The sequence below is a fragment of the Cyclopterus lumpus genome, chromosome 19 (assembly GCF_009769545.1).
Source record: "Cyclopterus lumpus isolate fCycLum1 chromosome 19, fCycLum1.pri, whole genome shotgun sequence".
NCBI classification, from domain to species: domain Eukaryota; kingdom Metazoa; phylum Chordata; class Actinopteri; order Perciformes; family Cyclopteridae; genus Cyclopterus; species Cyclopterus lumpus.
In genome coordinates, this window is record NC_046984.1 from 13,187,189 (window position 1) to 13,210,165 (window position 22,977).

Consider the following 22,977-nt stretch of genomic DNA (forward strand, 5'->3'; position numbering starts at 1 on the left):
GACCGTTTCCTACAAGCATTTTCTCATTTGGAAAACTGTCCTAACGAAAAGTCTTTGGGCTCGTACGTCTAAAACACTGGGAAATCAAATGTTTCTGCTTAATACGCCACTGAGCAACTTTCACAAGAATAAACGGGGTGCTGCTTCCAAACGCTGTCTCCCGTACTCTTTATACATCCACGGTCTAAAGAAGGAGAGGACACACACTTCATTGCTTCCTCTGATGGGAATAAAGCGAGCTCTTTCCATCTCCTGAGTTCCATTAACTTCAGAGCCCCGAAGGAGCATTTCAGAAGAGCATGAGGTGTCCTTTAACTTGTCATATGTCTGCCATATGGCTGTCGGTCCCGACTTTCTTTCTCTTCGGCTGTTTAAGGTTCTCTGTCCTCTTCGACTGCGAGTCATGTGTTGCTTTCTTTCCCTTCACACACACATCTATTTACTTGTCTGAATCTGTCTCTCCAAGTGAAGCAGTCATCTGTGTGTGTCTGTGTGTGGTGTGTGTGTGTGTGGTACTTACGTAAAGGGCTCCGTCTCATGAACGTCCAAGGCGGCACCACGTATCCTGCCCTCCTTTAAGGCCTGGGCCAGTGCCTTCTCATCTACAAGGGCCCCCCGCGCATGGTGTTGACCAGGAACGCGCCCTGACGCATCTGTGGTGCACAACACACACACACACACACACACACACCACACACACACACACCACACAACACACACACACACACACACACACACACACACACACACACACACACACACACACACACACACACACACCACACACACACACACAACTAGGATTAGCTCCTTGAGGTTGCTTGCCTCCGCCAACCAGTCAATTGTAGTTTACATCAATGTCAGTCAAAAACCTAATTTATTTATTATATTATTAACGAATGGATTTTTTTTTTTTGTTATGGCCACAGTGACCTTGACCACCACATTCTAATCACTTCATCTTCGAGTCCAAGCGGATGTTTGTGCCAGATGTAATGAAATTCCCTCCAGCCATGTCTGAGATATTGCGTTCATGTGAGGTCAGAGTGACCTTGACCTTTGACCATCAACTCTAATCAGTTCATCCTCAAGTGGAAGTTTGTGCCAAAGGTAAAGAAATTCCTTCTGATATTGCATTCAAGAGACTGGGACGGCTGGACAGATGGTTTGTTCGTATGGGCAGAAAATATAATGCCTCCGCACCGGAGACAACAAGTCACAGACTAATGACCAGATGTGGGTGTTGAGGTGCGTCAGTCAGCCCGACAGTCGAATTAATCTGTTTGATCTAACGCGGCACATTAATCTGGATAGGATGACTGCATTTGAGGGCCTTGAAAGATATTACACGGGACAGAAATTGAGAATTTAAAAAAAACAATCCGTGACACCTTTGTTGTGCCCGACGCCTGAGAGATGTAGGAGACAGACAGCAGCCGGGGAGAATACTGTCAGATGTGGGATAAAGAATCTCTTTATCCAAAACCAAGAGATGAAATGAAGGATGAGGGGTGAGCTGAAAGATGAGGCAGCACCACCACCCCATGCTGTGTGTGTGTAAAAAAAAAAAGGCACAACAAAAAGTATAAGACGGAGGAAGGGAAAAAAATAAAATGAATATGCTCAGAAGAAAGTAATCCCTTAATCTTGACAAAAGATGAAATCCAGGGGCATGAAAAGCCTTTACGCTGGCAGGCAGTCTTTTATTAGGCCTTGGTGGTTTTGACACACACAGAAACACACAAACATGCGCACACACACACACACACACACACACACACACGTTTCCACTTGCTGAGAGCGACTGAGAGCGGAAAGAGAGGAAAGTGTCCTTTCATTGCAGCACTTAAGAGGCAGCTGAGAATATTAAGCTTTAACAGAGACATCGAGTTAACTAGGTTAAGCTATTACCCTACACCCACTTCTGTTTGTCTCCTCGCTCTCTGCAACTCGCAGAAAGAAGGGCGCACGGATGGCAAGACAAAGAGAGACATCAGTGAGTGGCAACATGGGGAGGAATCGACAGAAGGGAGATGAACCCTTCGGCCCGTGTAGTTCCGCGGCTTCCCTGCAGGTGTCCCCCCGGCAACGCCTCGCAGTGCAGTTATTGACTCAGAGAGCACCGCTTTCCCCTCGCAGCGCTCTCAGCCCCCTGCTGCGCAGCCTAGTCGATATATATTTGCTGTAGCCGTGGGCTGGCGCTAATTGCATTTGACAGAGCAAAGGAATGAATTTGTGTCCAGCTTTGGTGGAGCTTAAGATAAAGAGCAGGGAATGTGCAGGCTGGAAGGCTGCTGCCGTTTTCCTCTCATTTTCTTCTTCCCTCGCCCCTCTCTTTCTACCGACTATAATGCTCTTTAGGACAGCCTCCAGGCTGACAGGGTGATAATACACCAGCAGCTCTGCTTGTCTACCTGCTAGATAGCGCCGCGTTAAGCCCGGGTCACATCGCAGCGGTTCAAAGGGATGTTCGGCTCCGACTGGATGACACGTCTGAGCCGCCTCTCGTGTACCTGTTTGATGGTGAAGTCGTTGATGAGGTGGTGGTTGTGTTCGTTCAGGTTGCAGTGCAGGGAGACGCAGTCGCTCTGGTAGAGCAGGTCCTGGAGGGTGTAGACGCGCTGGACGCCCAGCGAGCGCTCCAGGCCGTCCTGCAAGTACGGGTCGTAGAAGATGATGTTGAAGCCAAACACCTTGGCCCGCACCGCCACCCGCCTGGCCCGAGCGACCTGAGGGCACGCGGAGAAGGGAAGGGAATCGGGGTTATTACCGTGCAGTCAAACACAGGAGAGGCAATTATACGACATCGACAATTCAGGGATTTAGTTGATGTTATCAAGGATTCTCAACCTTTTTGGACCTGGCAGGTAATGCCACGACCTGCACTTATTAGGCATATAACTATAAAGATAATTACTCTGGCACGTGTACTTTATTATGGGCACTGTTTCCTGTTACATAGATATGTTTGAGGCAATACATCGGCATTTAGAATACATCCGACACAAAAGATAATGCCTGTTCTTGTCAAATCTTTGTGGATCCTTCGAAGTCCTGGACCATATTAATTTTTTACAGGACTGTAAACGCATCATAAAGATTACCACTAAATGCATTAAACATCATTTCTGCTACTCTATGAGCATGAAAGAGTGAGTTAAATAAAATAGACATGAACATAACATCCGACCAGTGAAGCTATCCATTTTTAAGTAATTTCCTTCTCTTGGGACGTTAAGAAGTCTTTTCTGATGTCTACGAGAGATTTGCTGTTGTTAGAAAGAAAATGGTGAATGATTGATGGAGAAATAACTTCTCAAAATGAGGACACAGTGAGGTAACTGGTTTCCAGTGGAGAATGTGAGACGTTGAATAGCATAGACGTCTCTTCCTCCGTCTCTCACAGCCATGTGTTGTGTAGGCTGTGAGCCTCTGCTCTGCTGCTGCTGGTGAACAGGATCAATACGGTCCTCTCCACTCTCAAAGTCCTCTCTTTGTGATGGAGCATTGTGTGCAGCCAATGGGAGACAGCTGACATACACACAAAATACTGAAGCAATCACTCAGACCATTCCGTTCAATTATGGGGACGGGATTACAATCAACTTTTTGATTACTGTAGAAATCTCCCTTTCCCAAAGTGCTTGATCCCTTTTGGTGTATGCGCTTTTCCTCAACTAGCCCCGTGTGCTTCTGCTTCATTTGTTTTATTCCTTATATTTCCAAGAATATGATTTGACAACACACAACCTGTTGTATTCAGCGGCTGGTTATACGCGCAGACAGCAGCAGCAATAGAGTGACTTGTTCAGTGAGTTTGAAACAGACCAGGTCGTCTTGGCTGAAGTACAATCTGATTTGATGAGGCTGGTGGGAGGGGTGGGGGGGGGAGGGAGAGAGAGAGTGAGTGAGTGAGAGAGAGAGAGCGAGAGAGAGAGGAATTGGCATCTCTGCTTCTTCTACAACGATTTTTCTGCCTGTGTGGTCGATGGGCAATTGTTGTAAAGTGTTGGAGTTAGAGGGAAACAGCATCCCTTTGATTTGGAGGGATTTACAATGAAGTCTGCAAATAATCTCTAATTCACAATTGTGTTGTGTAGCACTAGAAACTATAACCGGTAAGTGTTTTTATGTGGATATTTCCTTTCATGTGGAGATACCAGAGAATCCAAAACACGCTTGTCTCCTCTATTCATATTTCCAATCCTTCGTCTCCCCACCTTCCCACACCGATCAATGCTACTAAAAGAGAGGATATAACTTTGAACTTTGATACTGCCAGAGGTTTTCTGCGGCAGACATTTGCTTTGTGTTGCTCATTTATCCACAGTCAAAAGGACGAGGACGACAAACTCAAATGTGAGGCCACAAATCAACTCTTTCCTACCCGGTGGCGATGCGGCACCTGGGGGCGGTGATTGGTCAAGGCCAACTCGAAGGAAAGAATGCTGCTTTTGTAAAACAGCCCATTCAAAAAGAAGTGTGGGTGTGTGTGTGTGTGTGTGTGTGTGTGTGTGTTGTCAGACAAAAAATGGTTGTTTGGGTCTTGTGCTGTCGCCGTGGATTTCTCCTGGATAGAATATGTCGTTGTTAACTATGCACCTAATAGAGCTTGGCCACGGGGTTGAAATCAATAACATTAAATTAATAAAAGTACAATACCAATATAAATGTCATGATGTGCCATAAAAAGCTAGTAAGTGGACCCTGATGATGCTTTATAGTTTCAAATGTGAAGAATACGCTCACGGTACTAATTTTATTTTTTATTACAGAATCATTCCAACAATAGAAATGTGTAGAACAATAACATGATCAGGTCACTGCTTATGGGACTTTTCAGGATGTTTAAGTTCTTGCATTAGTGCTTTTTTCTTTGTCTTCTATTCTCACATTTGTGACTGAAAAAACTCCAATCGACTCCAATTGATTCCCCTAACTGGTTTTACTCTTAATGTAAACAATAGCTGATTCAAGCATTTCAAAGTTTAATCCTGTGATCATTTACACAGAAATGTGAAGTAAAGGGAATTCCCACATACTTAGTCAGGAGATAACTAATCTAGGGAATGATAGTGATATCAAAACATTGGCGTGGCTGGTACTTGAAGTACGCCAGAGCCAGAGGTTCTTTTTCCCCATTCTGTGTGTTTGCAGCCCACAGAGTTGTGCAGCTGGCTGAATGTGCAGAGTCCTACAAACAAACACCAGGAGGCCTTCGCTCTCCCCAACCTCCCGCTGACAATGGACATTGTTTTGGAGAAGGCTTGAGCCAGAAAGACCGGGAGAGGAGGCTGGAGGTGGGAGGATTCGGTGAGAATGAGATAGATTGGGGGGGCATTCTCCCTGCCAGGACCTGTGTTTGGGCACAGTAAGTCTAGAAGGCTGTCTGGGACCTGTAGGGGGAGTGTGTGTGTGTGTGTGTGTGTGTGTGTGTGTGTGTGTGTGTGTGTATGGGGGGGGGGGGGGGGGGGGGGGGGGGGGGGGGGGGGGGGGGGGGGGGGGGGGGGGGGGAGGAGGAGTGTATGTGGACACAGAGATAAGGTGGCACTCTGGAAAGGCTTTTGAGAAGACAAAGCATCTGTGAGACCACTAATGTTGAGACCGGGTGGAAGGATGCACAAACACACACAATCAGCATTAAAAACAGGCGCAGAGAGGGAAAGCACACTGTAACAAACACACACACACACACACACAGGCAGAATCCGGTCTAACATGAGTGGCCCGATTATGGCAGGGCAAGGTGTCGAGGGGCCCGCAGTGACACAGAGGAAGAGTCGAAAACAGAAGAAGAGAGAATAATGGAGATATAATGGTGAGCATTAGAGCGGTGGGACGAGAGAACATGTGTGGCGGAGAAAAGGAAGCCAAGCCCAAGGGAGGCGAAACAGACAAGCTTGAGAAAATAATGGGACGGGCAGAGGCAGAGAAAATAACCTTATCAGGGCAGGGAAACAGAAGGCACGCTGAGCGGATATGAAAGCACAGACCGGCGGACAGGAAAAGGAGTGAGAGAAACAGAAATAAGATAGAAAGGTAAGAAAGCAACTACAGACTAAATGACACTAACCAAAGCCGATGAGGCCGAGGGTTTCGCCGCGGATGCGGGCGGCGCCGGATGCCACCTCGCGGATCTGTTCCACGCTCTGGACCCGCGTGCCCTCCCGGAGAGCCTGGTAGAGCCAGGTGTTTCGCCGGTAAAGGTTGAGGATGTGGCACAGGGTGGAGTCCGCCGTCTCCTCCACAGCTGCCGAGGGAATGTTACACACAGCAATGCCTAAAGACGAGAGACACACACACACACACACACACACACACACAAAGAACAGGGGAAATTAAGCTTGGTTCGAATAAAATTAAATTATCAATATCATGATTCAATAACAGTATTATTCCAATAGATATGAGTAAATTCAGGCCAGTAAGACATTTTAAAAGGTTGTAATGCCCTGTGTTGCACTGGAACTAAGGCAAATAAGATAGTAACTGTACAAAACAAGAACCATGAATTACTTATTTTGATTATCTTTAATAACAGTTTGCCTAGAATGAGCAACTTGGGCAACCGAATTGTGTATTATTATTATTATTATTATTATTATTATTATTATTATATGATATCACACTAAAATTCAAGATGAGATATAATGTAACCTTGAAAAGCCCTACTCTCTCTGAAATGATGTGCACATGCATAATACAGCAAGTTTGAGACACAGATATCCTCCCGTAGAATGCTCATAATGTTGTTACCTTCAGAGTTTTAAAACCCCTGACCTATGGTATTACCATGCCTACCCTCCATCAACACTAAGATTTCCATTATCGCCACTTAAGCACTTCTGCCTGCCCTCGCTCTCCTCTAATGTCCTCATCCCACTCTGTATCTCAGAGAAACAGCACAGCCGTCTCTGGACAGCGAAAAATAGCCAGAGCCCGCTCAATCAATGGCCCCTTTTCTTCTCCCGAGAACAGCCGCCATATCAGCGCCGCCTTCTCCAGGCACGATAGCTTTTGACTCCTGCGTTGCGAGGCAGAGCGCCTTCGGTGAGTGGGCGGCAGTTAGACACGGTATCTCGTATTGGCAGGGAAATGGCAGCTTTGTCAACTGTAAGGGCTGTTTGAGCCACGAGCCTGCTGATAGAAGCCCGGGTGGCGGTTCAGAGAGAAGACGGCGTCTCTCGTCTCTCTTCCCGTTCGGCCTCTTTGAACATTCGGGCTCACAGTGGGATGCCCACCATTCATCTGACTCTATAATTCTACTTTTGTAATGAAAAAATAAACGGCACACATGCTCTCCTGAAGACGTCCCTTTTTGGGCAAATTCACCATCAACTAAAGAAATCTTGTTTTGACCTCTGCTGTGTGCCCCCCCCCCTTTTTTTTCTTTGCCAATCACTGCAGTTTTTCGACATACCGCATTAAAGCGATGTGATGAAACATCCCCTCAAGATTCAGCTAAATCTGATTACTGGTGCCTGAGGTACCATTATGTAATTAAGGAACAAACAAACCAATAAGTGGACACCAATCCACAAAGCTCCCCTTGAAGAAATCACAACAACACAAACATGGAATAGAAAAAAACACATAAAACACTAGACACTACACAACTAATACCCTTATGTGCCTCACATGTGGTTTGGACTCTATATTCTGGGATACATACAGCAGCAGCACTAAACACGTGGCAGTACTGCACGTTATACTGGTTTTGTGAGTTCGTACCCAGCTCTCCAGCAGCCTTGATGTCGATGTTGTCGTATCCGCTGCCGATGCGTATAATGATGCGGAGGGCTTTGAACTTTTCCAGGTCCTCTCTGGTGAGGGTGATGGTGTGGTACATCATGGCTCCCACTGCTTCGTTGAGCACCTGCAGAAACACATCCACAGTATGTTTTGTTTCCCCCACCGACAGTATTTTATTTATTAACGTGCGTTCCTTTTGTTCATCTTTTTTTGTGCATTCATTCATGTGACCAATGCATACAACGTGGCTCTTAGTCCATTTGAGTTCACGAGAACTCATGAGAAATCACAAGATCACATTCCTTTCCGGAGGAGCCATGAAAATCGCGTCCGCCACGACTCCGAAAAGAAAACGTTTAACATTTCCCAGCGAGGGGAACTACACACATCACATGATCCCCGGCAGCAGCGACACACTGTCCTTTAAGAGACCTGCGCCGAAGTGGAACAAGTCATTATATTGTCTCCAAGGTGCTTCGGTTCCGCGTGGTCATCACAATTACACACAGACCCTGAGGGTGTTTACGGACAAAGGATCTGGGCAATTGTCTGGAGAGAGAGCGAGAGAGAGAGGTCAAGGCAGCTGCTGATTGCAGGATAAACCTTAAGAGAGCATAGCATGCGACAGGTCAAACTAAATGACTGCACTCAGTTGACCTTTTGACCCCTTTACATCTGGTGATAAAAATGTTTCACCCATCCACAAAGATATAAAACAAAAATGATTTCATATCACTTTTCTTCCCTACATTCTGTGCAGCAATTCGAAGAAGAAGAATGCAACCTTTTCTGTTGCACATTTCTTCCTCTCTTTATTCGTCTACAAGTTTTCTGTGATATATTGTAGGCTACAGATCATAAAACCCTGAGACCAACTACCAACTTCTTCGACTTGACTTGAGAATAGAAATAATTTCTCACCCTAAATGTCACAGACATGAAAACTGCACATGATTCTCTTTTAAACTGAACTCGTATCTGTTTTGGAAGAAATGTACATGGACTACTTTATCTTTAATCATGTAATCCACGAAAAAAAGTTTACTGTGAAATAACCACATGGTGGTGCTTGTTTAAGTCTGGAGATCAAATCCTTTGTTCCTCACCACATAACCTGACCAAATGTTATTCACATCAGGTTTTTTAGATCTCCTGCTAAAAAAAAAAAAGAGAGAAAAAAAAACGCCCTTTTTGGTGTAGAAAAATCACTGTTCGCCTCAGAATTTATAAAAAGTCTCAATCAGTCCCAATGTCAGGAGGGTGTCGCCGTGAAGCGCTGCTCCTCTGCTACTTGACACGGACAAGGTGACCTGACCTGTGATTCATTCTGATGTGGATTCAAAAGATTCCCCTCGGGATCGGCCACAGCGCCTAAATAACCGCTCTGCATTCACCTCCAGCCAAACTGCATTAGCTTTATGTAATTAGCCGATTAGCTCTGAATTTCCATACTGCTCTTATTAGAGCAATGCCCCAGGCGGGCCTTCCAGATACTAGTTCAAGGTTGAAACACAGGAGCATTAAAACACTCTCCTTCTCTCCCTGGTGTTGTTTTTGAGGCTGAGAGGGAGTCTTCTTAGGGGAAATCCACTCTGATAGTTTACTTTAATGGAAACTCTTACCCGATCCACATCCCACTTCTTCACTGTAACCAAAGCCTTATTGCTTTTAACGGCTATCGTTTCTGAGGATGCCGGCGCTTTTCTGACACGGCAGCGATTTGGCCTGTGTGAGCACGAGAGACAAGAGTATACTGTTGCTAAGGAGTTTCGATTTGGGGAACCGTGTACTGTTCAATGTGTGTGTGTGTGACTCTGCCTCTTACTGGGGAGTCATTTTATGGCTATGAAGTCATTCCACTGGTGAGTAGTGGGGATGTGGTGGGATGAGAACTGGCTGTAGCTCTGAGAGCAGATTTTTCTCCACCTGGTAGGTTCGAGCTTGGGCTTTCGGCACTTCTTAAAAAGGGTGACTACGATAACAGCGTTAAAAAAATAAATCAAAAACACTGCAGAGCAACATCCGCAATAATATGGAGTATGTTATTAAAAGTTTTAAAGCTATGATGCTTTAATGATTGATTGCACCTTTTGAAAACACTAGAGAGCAGACATGTGAGATAAAGGGAGATGACATATCAATAGATTACTTACCTACGTCACCAGTCATTAGTTGCAGCCATAATCTTAACACCACAATTGGATGAACAGTCAGGCAGTGTACAATGTGGCCCGTACGCCATACGGGCTTTCATCCAGCTTTTACAAGCCACATGTGACTGTGAGTCACGGCAACTGGGAGGATGTTGCGTGTTGGAGCGCAGGTGCCGCGTGCGGGATTTGGTCGCACTCGAGTGGTATTTGTAACCCGATCGTGATCAGTATTCGGCTGTGTGTTTCATCATGCCCGAGAAATAAGGGATTACTGGGGAGAGGTGCTGACATAACCTCAAGCCCCTTTCTTATTCCACCCCTGACGAGTCTATCCCATGAGTTTCTGTATGTTCTGGTGTGGATGGAGGAGAATGTGGCAGCTGGCGTCTGGCCTGAAAACATCAGACTGAAACTCTCTGAATTATCAGCGCTGCATCTCCGCCGCCACGGCGCAGTAAGAAGAGATTGGACATTTTCAATCTAGACCACCCCTCTGGGTATCTCGACTGCAAGTTATTACTGTGAACTGCTGAATATGCTGGCGAGGTGAACATTACAATCATGTTTTCCCTGATAAGGCAGTGTTAAAACAAACAAAAAGCTACACGCTCCCCCCCCCATTCTCCTCACCGCCCAAGGTCTTTGATTGAATTGATCTCTATGCAAATGCTTCGTTTTTAATATGTCCCATTTTCATAAAAACAGCGAGAGGAAAGATGTAGCAACTCTCAGTCTGTCTGCAGATGGAGAGATAGCGGTTCGGTGATACACATCTCCATGGCCATATATTGTTTTGCAGCCACTGCGCTGCATAAAAAGCAATAAAGAGTCTCTACAAGCCAATGTAATTACACCGCATTCCCGCCGTACAAGACTCTCTATTAGAACAATGGCACTGCGCTGTGTACCAAAAAGTGACATAAAATCATAATGAAGACACTATATTCTAACTGGCAACCGCGTATGGGGCCAACATAACGCGCTTCACATATCAGAGATGTGGCTGGAAAAGAAAGAGGCATTCAGGAGAGAGGGATCGGCTCCGTCTCTCCATCAACCTTCACTGAAAGTTAAGAGCAGCGTGTGTTTTCTACCTTCTCATGTATCTCCTGCGTGGACTGAGCATCGCAGAAGGCGACAGTCGCCAAGTCTTTCAGGATGGGCATCTCCACGGTGCAGTCGCGCCCGTCCAGCAGCGCCACCAAGGGGCGCGGATGCATTGGCCCGTTCATGATTTGGGGCCGAATACCTGGAGACAGACGGAGAAGAGAAGGGAGATCATTTTTGGGACAAGAAAAGAAAGAAATCGCCCCTACCAGATTAGCTGTTTGGCTACATTTTAATTGTTTTTTCTTCTTCTTTCTTTTCTATACATGATGTAGTTAAATTGCGACAGATAATCATTAAGGGCATTAAAAAAAAAAAAAAAGATTACACCAAAAAAATTAAACCAATAAAAATATACCAATACATAATTAAAAGGACAAGCTTTACCGGAAGAAACGGCCACTGTGCAAAGTCAAATTATTGGACTAAATTCAGCGAGTGCCACTCTCCTGCCAGATGAAGTCAACTGTTTTCATCACTGTTTACTTGAAAAATAAGAGACTCAAATGGTAATATGTGTGTGTGTGTGTGTGTGTGTGTGTGTGTGTGTGTGTGTGGGGGCAGACACACACGTACTGATCAGGATACAGCAGGAAGAAGTGCTTCTCCAAACTACAAAGCGTTGCTCAATAAATCAATGTGCCTACTCAGGACTGGATTAGACCACAGCCTCACTTACAGGAATCCCCTCGGCCTCATGGCTCCCAAACAGATCAGACACACAGAAACCTTTTTACATGGTCTCTCTCTCTCACACACACACACACACACACACACACACACACACACACACACACACACACAAAAAGATATTCCCTAGTGTGTACATATGACAACTGCACACACACACACCTCATTTCAAGGATCCTACATTTGCCTCGTTGTGTAATAGAATTGAAAAAAAAGAGAAATTGCTTGCTGCACCTTTAGAAATGAGTTTCCATGTATCATTGAAATGGAGAGCGTCAAAGGAAAATCGTTGCACGCCTGAAACAGGCCCTCAAGCCAACTCACATCTGCACTTCAGCGCACTCGACAAAGTGCGTGTCTCAATTCTCGTCTGCGCTCGACTCGCTCTCCTTCCCACTCTTCTCACTCAAAGTGGAGAGAGCTGAGGAGAGCCGAGCTCCCCAGCGGGCCGACCTTCCCACGCGTCCCCACTGACGAAGACGTGTCTCGCTGAGAAGTCAGACAATTACGAACCCCGCTTCATACATTGTTAACAAGAGGGGAGCATCAATATTCATGCCGCTTCTGAGCGGCACTGAAGCGGCCCAACGGATGGACGGGCCCCGAGAAGGAAAACTGTTCCCCGCTGAGTACCAGCGTTCTAACAGCGCACAGGTCACGACCTTCACTCTCAGTCTTTATGTCCAAGCTGACACGGCAGGTCACCCGGGAAGAGACCTGAACCAGCAGGATCCCTAATGGGCGTTTCATTCCGAGTGATTTCATGACATCACTTTCTTATCTTGTGTTTTTGCTGCTCTCCTCTAGATCAGCATCTGGGTATGTGTGACCTCACTCTGTGCAAGTGCGGGTGTGAGAGCAGGTGTGTGCATCTGTGGTGCTCTTTAAATTAGCCCGGAGATTACGATGACGTCGGACTCCGGGGTCGAGATTAGGAGAAGGGTGGACCGAGGGAAAGGAGAGGAGAGGTGGAGGACGGCTCGTTAGGGACATGCTCTGTAGGATTACGTACAGCGGAGGAGGCTGATTAGGGCAGATAAAGGTGAGATTAGGAGATTTAAGATTGAGAAAGTTGTCTGGCCGACGCACAAAACGGGCTGAAACGCACAGTGGGAAAAACAAACAAGTGGGAGGGGGAGCAAGGGAAGAAAAACAGCGAGAGAGAGAGCGAGAGAAGAGTGAAATTAAAATGTAAAACAAGCGTGCACAAAAATAGACTAAACACCGCCTGTTGGCCTAAAGAGGAAAGAGAGAGATCCTCCTCTCAGGGGGAGGATCGGAGCGGAGGTGCCGTCTCCTCACGCCTTCCGCCCTTATTGTCATGGTGATCTCTTAACAGGCTGCCAGTTTTAATGCACTGTTTTTTTTGGCACAGATGGCATGTGCGGCGAGAGTTGAGGTCGGAGGCACAAACACAACCGTGACCCCCCCCCACCCCCCTTAAAACTCTCGGTGCAAAGGGCAGAGGAGATGTTTTCTCTCCTGACAGACAGACAGACAGACAGACAGAGAGCCGCCTCTCTCTCTCTCTCCTCCTCCTCCTCCTCCTCCTCCTCCTCCTCCTCACCCACAGCCAACCACAATCACCGTTTCCATGCCTACTTATCACACTCGCTGTTCAAGACGAGTGACATGAGGGCGGGCAAGGTGAGGCGTGGCGACTCGGCCGCCCGTGCCACATCTGCAACTGACAGGCCGTTGAATATTAATGGCGGCTGTGCGATGGAGACCATTACACCAAACTGAGGTGAGGGTGTGCGAGAACGCACGTGTGCATTTCGTGCCTGACCACATCTCATGAGATGGTGCACACATGCGTACAAGCGCTGAAATGACGAGCTGATAAGTCGGTCGAAAGAAAATTAAACAACTACTTCAATTCTGATGATCGATTATTTCCCAAAAATGTTTTTTTTTTAAATCCACTCTAGCTTTTCCCCGGTGTTTTAAATAATTGGTGTTTTTAAATTTAAATTTAAAAAATCTTTGGATCTTTATCTTCATTTTATTGGAAGAAAACTATTTTCTGACATTTTATAGACTTAAAAATGAATCCGTTCATTGTAAAAGTAATACACGTATTGATCAATGCTGAAAATAATCTTGCAGAATAGGACCGATGTAGAGCTGACAGACGGTTATGAAAGTTGTTCCGACTGATGTGTCATATGCGTCATATGAAAACCTAAAATGCTTCAGTCCACCAGATGAACATATGTCCAATATTCACTTTCCTTTGACCTCCATGTTGGTCTCCACCGGTCTTTCCCCATCTAGTTGCTAACTATGACTGCCGATTAGTGCTGGGCAGGCGACCTATGGTTGGTTTATCAGAATGTGTTCATAAATGCGTATTTGAACCAAAACAATAAAAGGGAGAAAAGGCTAAGAGCTGGACTGGAGAGTTGACGCTCAAAGCAATCTCTTTCACATCCCACAGTGCTATAAGTAATATTGATTAAGGCATTGCAGATGTGTGGCATGTAGGGCTGTCCTTGACTAACTGAAAAGACCAAGAGCACCAAGTGCAACCTTTTCCCGGCTTCATGAGAGTCAGTGCTGCTGGCTGGCTTACGTTACCGCCTTATATAGATTACAGACAGCCGTGGGCGAGCAGGTGAGAGGAGCAGTAGGGTAGAGGAGCGACTGGCAGGCTGCATCCAACCCTGAGGCAGAAGTTAGACAAGCCGAACTCCATGAACCATCCACTGGGCTTCTCTCTGACCTTTCAGTCTCTTACTCTTTCCTTCTCCTTTCTCACAGACTCTTCCACCGTTACATTTCATCACGCCGTCTGCAGCCCTGTATTTCCCCCAGATCTCTCCCTGTATGATACCATCTTCTGACAGCTCTCCTCCATTCTGCCGATGTCTCGCTCTGTATCTGTGTTCACCCGGCATGTATTCGCTTCGCCGTCCTTTATCTCTTTTTTCACGTAAATGTTTCCCACCTCCATCCCCCACCTCAGCCGATCATTCCTCGGCTGTAATCACGGGCTCCTGCTTTCCCTGTCATCCTTTTCACCTCAACTGTCATTCTGTCTCATCCTTTTCTATCTGTTTCTTCCTTCCCTCTCTTTTGCTCGCTCTGTCTTTCTAGGAGGCTGGAGTGTGTATTTGTGTGTGTCCTCCTGTGTGACAGATTGATTCTCACTGCTGATTTTGATGGAGAGAAGATAATGTATTCGGGCAAGGGAAGCAGGGAGGTGACAGGTGACACTCCCTCTGTGGTAAACTGACAGCATGCACATCGAACCAGTCTTAACCAGAACCCCGTGGTTTGTGATCTGCACAATACCCCCTTCTCAGAACCTTTTCTCTCTATGTTGATACCTAAAACGTGTATATAAATCATTTCTAGAACATTTAGTTACACTAAAAAAAGGTCTGTACATTAAATTGGTCTTTTATATTTATATATATATATATATATATATATATATATATATATATATGTGTGTGTCAATGTGATGCAGTGCATCAAATGTCGACCAATGTGCACATTGAGGGCAGGGAGCTGTGGAGTGTTGGGGGGGTCACGTGAGAACCGCAGGAGGCAGAGTGCTCTTAATTTCACTCCTCCATTAATTAATCCCCCTCATTTCCTTTCCTCTGTGTTCTCACTTCCTCTGCTTGTTGCTAAACTGTTGCCAGGCTGCGAATGTGTGTGCGTCTGCGTGTGTGTGTTCGTCTGTGTGTGTGTGTGTGTGTGTGTGTGTGTGTGAGGGAGAGATTTGGGACGAGTACATATTCACTGATAGAGGCAGCTGTTGTCGCGGGTTTACCTGCCAAAGGAATAAATGCATCTAATACACACACTCACATTCTGCGAATATACTGTCAGATCTAGGGCTGCAACAAATGTTCCTCATTAACAAATTATTTATAAAATAATCGAATTGCATGCCTTAAAATAATTGCCCAAATCAACAAATCCCTGTCACAAGTAGTATTGTCTGACCAATAATCCCAAATAGTTCAATTTACACCCACATCACATCACACTTGCTGTACCTTTTGATATTATTTTTTATCTCCCAATGACAAGTTTAAACACTCCTGCCTTCTCAACTTTCAATAGATTTACACAATAAACATGTAATAAGAAAGACCCTGAGTCATACTTGTGTGACAGCTGTGTACTGGTAATGGAGTAAAAGCACCACGTGATGATTTCTCAAAGAATGCTCCCTCTAAAAGCTCAGAAAAATGTATGATGCGGGTTTCAAGATGCTTTCAAATGCTTAATGTTATATTCCTAAAATGCTCTCATAAGTCCCTGTGATGAAAGCTGGTGAGCTCAGTTCACATTATAAAAGCAGTACATTGTTCTCAATTAGATCACAAAACAGTCAAATGAGAACTGGGTCACACTAAAAATTATTTTGGAAATCTAGGTCTCCAGTAAAAAAGGCTTGATTGCTTACTAAGATGAATAAAATGAGACCTTTTCTCCCATCTCTCTCAGCCATCAGAGTTTTAATTCTAATCATTCCTGTAGAGAAATACTTGTGGAACCCGAACCCGGCCCGAGCTGGGGGCTGCGGTTCCTGAGCCAGCGACACTTAGTCAGACTCTGGCAGCAGGACGCAGCAGAGCGGCGCAACGGGAGATGAGGCCAGTTTCCATTATGTGGGGAAGGGAGCGAGGAGTTTCTTCCTACCACTGGCCTCCGCCGCTGGTGTTATATTGCCTCCGAGAGGGGAAGGGGGACCAGGAAGGGACACGCAGTTGTGTTGCGGTCAGAAAGGGAGGCGAAAGAAAATACAGCGGAGGAGATGAAACGCCAACAGAAGTCACTTTCGCGGTAACGGGGGACCGGACAAGCCGTCCACCGTGCTATCGTCATCTGCTGCCACCGGTTACCTAGCAACCCCAAGCTGCTGTTTGCAGGTGGCTCCTTCTCGACAACAAAGCTGGGAGGGGGTCGCTGCTGCTGCTGACCGCCAACAGTTATGGCCATTTACTGTGCCACCCTGAGCCGCACTGTGCTGACACATGAGCCACAAAGCCTTGTTTACACAGGCAGCCAGTCCGACAGGAGGAGGCTGTGTGTGGGTGAGGAACATGCCCGTAGGGGTGAGGAACATGCCCGTAGAGGTGTGCCGTTCCAAATCCAATTGTTGTATCTTTATATATATATATATATATATATATATATATATATATATATATATATATATATATATATATATATATATATATATATATATAAGCAAGGAATCTACAAAATATTCAAGTCGTTGGCTTCTGATAATAAGTCGTCACTGAAGGGTGATTTGTGCCCGTTTAAAAATGGCAAATGTCCCTGCCAGTTGATTGTATCGGCTGTGGCGAATTAAGGATAAATCTCGGAGTAACTTGCCCGAAGGCCAAACAAAGATTTGGCTGTTGTCTGGCTAATGTGCTCTCTGCAATTTGGTATCTGTGCTCGGCGAAAGACAGTTTATTAAAGAAACAAGAAGAAGAAAAAACAACAGTTGGCATCTCACATATTTTAGTAAATTCTGTGGTGTTGCAGTTCAGCATGACCAAAGAGAGTGGTGAGTTTTGTCTGGAGATAATGGAGCTGGTAGCCTTCCATCAGTTTCAGTAGTTTCTTCTATTTCCCACTTAAACTTTCATGAATTATTTAAGCATATCTACTTAAATCGCTATAAATTTGGACTTTCAATAGCTCCAAAAAAAAAGGTGTGCAAAAAATAAAAGTAACTAGACCAACATTAGCTCCTTACAAATGGATTTGATAAGAAGATTCTATAGTCTATTCCTATTAAAAGCTTTCAAACTCAACCCTCATCATGCACAACGTGTGCAATTATGTGTGCCGTACTCGTTCATGTGGAGGCACATGTTGCAACGGCAAAGTGAGATTTCTGCATGAAAACGCGGACACAACAGGAATGCACTTGCATGGATGTGGCAACACATGAATAGGAACCCACACACAACCTTGGCGGGCTGCCAGGAGCTGCCAAGGACTGGAGTAACGGAGAAGTTTGGCACAACGCACAGATGTGCCTTTGGGTCAAACAACACTTTGTTTTCCTTGTTGGAATTTCCTCCCTTTTCATATGGCACTCTGCCAGAGCCTGTACTTCTGGTTTACTGAGGCTCAATTACTCATTTACTACTTTCCTCCCTCTCTCACAGACACACACACATACATAGAAACACACACACAAACCTGCCATAAACACACACAAACCCTTCATCTGCCCGTGACAGCACGAGGTCACTGCATGAGTTGTAGTGGTTAAAGAGAGGGGGTAAAGAGGGTGTGTGTGTGGGGGGGGGGGGGGGTTATAAGCACCCTTTGTTGGCAGCCTCCTCGCTGCCCTTCCCTCCCCTCACTTCCCCAAAAGTAGCACACAAAGGCTACTTGTCCTGCACTGCCAGTGCCCCACCCCTGTCACCACCCGGCTGCCCGCCACACCAATCCATCCCCTGCCAAGAAAATGAGCGCACGCCTGTTTTAAATGGTACCCTCTGTGTGCATGGGCCGGCCGGGGCCCACACTAGGGACAAAAGCGGGTGTCAACAGCATCCATGGCACGACCGAGCCAGACCTCCCCTCCCTCTCCCTTTCCCGCTCTTTTATTCCTTGCTGTTGCCCCGAGCTACGGACAGCGCTCAGAGCCCAAGACCGCAGAGGAAACCAAAAACCCAGAGCCAAGTGCAGCAGCACAGGACGCGCAGACCCCCGAATGACTACATTTTGGACTACTTGCCTACCTTATGACCACACAACACACACCGTGCCCCCCCCTCTCACACACACACACACACTCTCTCTCTCCCCTCCTCTATTCCACACTCCCCCACCTCTCCCCATCCACCTACCTCCCTCCCACATGCCAGACTTTATTAGACATCCAGAAAAGAAAACAGGAAACATGCGGCTTGCCTGGAAAATGTTGTCTCCACATTCTTCGTCTTAAAAACTATGCATCGCAGCAAAAACAGAAGATGATTGAGGAGAGTGGGGAGGGTTAAAAAAATATGCAAAAAAATATATATAAAAAAGGGAATTGGAAGACCCTTTGCAATAATCCAAGGAGGGCCCCCCCCCTCCCTCCCTCCCGGCTTTCTCTCTCTCCTCCACCTCCTCCCCCACTCCCCCCCTCCCCTGGAGTTGCTCCTCTTGGTCTGGCCCTGTTGGTGAGGGGAAGGTTTTTTTTTGCGGAGCGATCTCTCACTAAGCCCCCGGCTGCATCATCTTCAGTCCATGCCTTTGAGGGCTGAGAGAAAAGCAGCGTACACCAGCGGCGTGCAGGCTGGTGATCGGATGGTAGCGGGTTGGAGAAGGTGGGGTGGGGGGGGGGGCGGGGGAGGAGGGTTGGACGCTTTTGTCCTTTTTTGTTGTTGTTAATCTCCCAGGAAGAAAAGGCTGCGGTCGGAGAGCGTGATGGCTGGAAACTCTCTGTGCCGCTTCCTCTGCTGTCAGCTGCGCAACATCTATTCACTGTGGGTCTCTCTCTCTCTCTCTCTCTCTCTCTCTCTCTCTCTAGCTGGTTTCTCCTGTCTTTGTTTTACCAGATAATACACCAGGAGAGGTAGCAACAAAAAAAAGACAGATCTTGCGGCAGAAAAAAAAAAAAATCTGTCTGAATCAAAAGTGCCAGCTTGAACATGCAGCGCTGAGCTCTCTGGGCTCGCGCAATTTACTCCCCGGCTGCGTTCACTTCATAGAATCTGCACACATAACACACTTGAGCACGATCCCTCCTCCCTTTTTCCCTCCTCCTCCTCCCCTTTTTTATGTTTTATTTCTGATCTGGACTCCACAGTTTTTTAAAAATGCCTGCCCCCTTTTTTACACCCCACCCCACCCCCCCTCCCCTCTCACTCTCTCTCTCTCTCTCCCCCTCACACACGCGCTCGCTTTCGTTTGCTCCCAACCTCACCCTCTCGATTATTTGGTTTCCTCCCCTGCTTTTGCGGGTTACCGGGAAGAGATTGAAATGGTGACATACACACTTACTCGCCCCCTTTTTTTACCCCTCACTCTCGCTCTCTCCTTCTCCCCCCCCCCCCCCCCCCCCCCCCCCCACCCCCACACACACACACACACGCACACACACACACACACACACAACCAGAGGAGCAATGCAAGCCACTCCAGCAATAACATTACAGTTGTGGAGTTGGCTGTTTTTTGCACCATCAGGGAAGTCATCAGAGCCGAGTGTGTTAAGTTCACAGTTTGGTCCCAGGGGGGGGGAGAGAGTTGACAGATCGCTCCGCTGAATGAGGACGAACGGCTGAAAACACCCTGTTTAGAATAACAATGTAACCGGAGCCTCCCTGCAATTCTGCCGCACGGCCAGAGCACGGCGACGCACAGACACATACATATACACGCACACACACACACACACACACACGCACACACACGCACAGGCAGCGTGACAGGCGCGACCAATAGACAAAGAGCCCGGCGTGGTCACACGCCAGAACCGATTATCGCTGACAGTCAAGTCGAAAGGTGGAACGGACCGAGCAGTTTGGGCTCAGGGGGTGGGCGTCCTGGTGTGAAGCCACTTTTATTTATTTTTTCCATCATCTTCTTCTTCTTCTTCTGCGGAATAATCGTGTGCATCCACTCCAAGTGTTTTTGTGTGTGTGTGTTTAGGTGACTATCAGGGCTGTTGTTTCTCAGCGGGGGAAAGCCCGACGAGCAGAGACGCGGCACGTCAGCCGAAGCGCCGTCTGCAGCAATGACACATCTGAAGGAGTGTGACCATCAAAGGCAGCAGCCCCCACTTCCTGCCAGCCGGCCAGACGCACACGCACACACAGACAGAAACACACACACACACACACTCTTGATGGAGTGTGGGGATACGGCTGCCCCTCTGATCTTTCTCTCTTCAATAACGTTAGAGGATGTGTAAGAGGAGGAGGAGGGGAGGAGAGGGGGGGGGGGGGGGGGGGGGGGGGGGGGGGGGGGGCTGACTGACAGCAATATGTTAATATGGAACGTGGCAGATCACAGCTTCTCAAAAGATAGAGCCACTCTGCGAGGTTGGGGATATTTTAATAAGAAGAAAACGAAGAAAAAGGGAGGGCGTATCAAAGAACACCACCGATTACTGCAAACTCCATAGGTCACGAGGTCAAACCGTATTGAGCTCCAACGTGAGCAGTTAAAGATGATATCTGACCGCTGCTGCCCGCTTCACAGGTCTAGTTTAGGGTTCAGTCCCTCAAGGAGTTTTTTGTGACTACTTGACCCAGAATGATTACATTTCAACAGCTTTTTAAATCTATTCAATAACCGCAGTGCGCCATAAAACAGAACAATTAGTTTGGGGTATTATATAGTTTGTTAACTTGAGTGAGTTAACTTTTATTTATCATTATTTGGCTCAAGAAAGTGGTTCTGGTCTGGATTTGTGTGAATGGAACTTAAAGCTCGACACTTTTCTTTGCGGGAAAAAAAACGAGTGGGTCTGTGAAGACAAAATGGAAAATCTTGCTAACATCGCAAAGGACTTTTTGAATTTGTGTTCATCCTTGTGATAACAATTCCTCGAGAGACCTGCTCCCTGAAGATATTCTTGTGATCTCTCCAGCAGGTGCCCTGGCTGACAATCAGAGGCTGGTGGGCCCAGAAAGATCCAGGCCTCAGTGGGAAAGGCAGCTGGTCATTGGGGATGGGTTGCGTGCAGCCAGAGGCCTGGTGCAAACTAAACAGCTCTACGCTCAATACTCCAGCAGTTGACGTGCATGTTGTTACATGTTTGGAGGGGGCGAGTAAACACTAATGAAAACAGATTTGCACAGCAGGCCCCCCCACCCCCACTTCCTCTTTAAGATGTAGAGCAGCCAGACTTGGGTCTAAACCAGTTCTGAAGGCTACATCTGTTCACCCCACAGACTCTGTTGTCATAAAGCAAAGCCACAACCACACCTGTGAGCAGTCATGTGTGCCTGCACACGCCCAGTTACTTATACACAACCTGATTAATGACCTGAAGTCAAACTGATCAATACTCAAAGCTCATTACCTAGAGTTCTTAATTGTCTCTCCAAACGTCTGAATTTATTCGTTAATAGAAAAAGTGTGAAAATCTCATTTGAAAAGTAACATTTGCATTTCAAGCATTTTATGTTTGATCATTTTCTTAGTTTTAGGGATTAAAGTCTTTTTTGCTCCCTTCTTGAGATTACATTTTCTGAGCGGTCATCAACCTTTTCTTGGATGTGTTAGTGTGAACGAGGGGCGTAAAATCGGGGTAAAATTCTGTCTAATCCAATCTGCTCTATTTGTATAGTCTCGGTAATTTTCTTCATAAAAGAGTAAAAATCTGGGAAAAATATCAAGGATGAGATACAGGTTTAAAAAAAAAAAAAAAAACAACACGGTGCTATCTTTCTTTAGATGCATTTTTCTTTTAGAGGCATGATAAAATACAGTTTTTTTTATTCAGAGTTCAGAGTCTACTCCCATCTGCTGCATGACTTCTTAAAGGCCTGACCTTTTGCACAGTGAGACATCAAGAGCCACGGTCACGCTCTGAAAGACCCAACAAATGGACTGAACCTCCTTGCAGTCCGTGTGGATTTACCGTTGAGAGGGAGCCCTCTTCTTTGACCAGCCTAATTATACTGGAAGCGCCCTTTTCCTGTAAGTGCTGGAAGCCGGCTGCTGAGAAGACGCTGGATGTAGAGGCCTGTTAACCCCCCCCCCCCACCCCCCTCCCGAAAGCACTTAAAGGGATTGTGAGAAAGCAAATGGTAGAAGCAGCCAACCCGCCGCTTGGAGATGAGACTTCAGCTCACCACATTACGACCAGAAGCTCAGAGGGGTCCGTTTCAGATGCTGGACTCTGGTCAGCAAGGGGCTTCTCCTCAGATGCTAATGTTCAAGAAATTAAAGGGTCACTTGTTCACCCAAATTCCAAACACACAAGTGCTGTTTTTATGTCTTGTGCAGACGGTGCACACACACACACACACACACACCTCTGGCCCGCCCAGCGTCTCCTCTCTTCATCCCTCTGCGTGGAAGTGTAGAAGTACCTCAAAGTCCTGTGTGCAGGCGTTTTACCTCTAAACGGCAACTTTTTGAGGCCGATGTGGCCGGCTAATGCAGCCTCTGGAGGCTTCCGCTCAGCCAAGGAAAGGCTCTGGCTTGGTTAATCTCCAGCCTACGGCCTGGGAAGGACTCAGCCAGACATGTCTCCGATCTCGGCTGAGATGGACAGCATCGCGATGACCCTGACCCTGACTACGAGGAATACTCTGCGAGAATGAATTTAACTCGCTGC

The 22,977-nt window shown here is 46.6% G+C and overlaps 1 protein-coding gene across 1 annotated transcript in view; it reads right to left on the reverse strand.

Annotated features, from left to right (window-relative positions):
• The window catches only part of ctbp2l (C-terminal binding protein 2, like), a 40,292-nt gene that overhangs the window by 4,296 nt on the left and 13,019 nt on the right, over positions 1–22,977 (reverse strand). Inside the window, 7 exon segments of the mRNA XM_034558839.1 lie at positions 517–609; positions 612–653; positions 2,514–2,711; positions 2,713–2,729; positions 6,074–6,280; positions 7,732–7,876; positions 11,000–11,154. Of these exon segments, the coding sequence (XP_034414730.1) occupies positions 517–609; positions 612–653; positions 2,514–2,711; positions 2,713–2,729; positions 6,074–6,280; positions 7,732–7,876; positions 11,000–11,154 (857 nt within the window).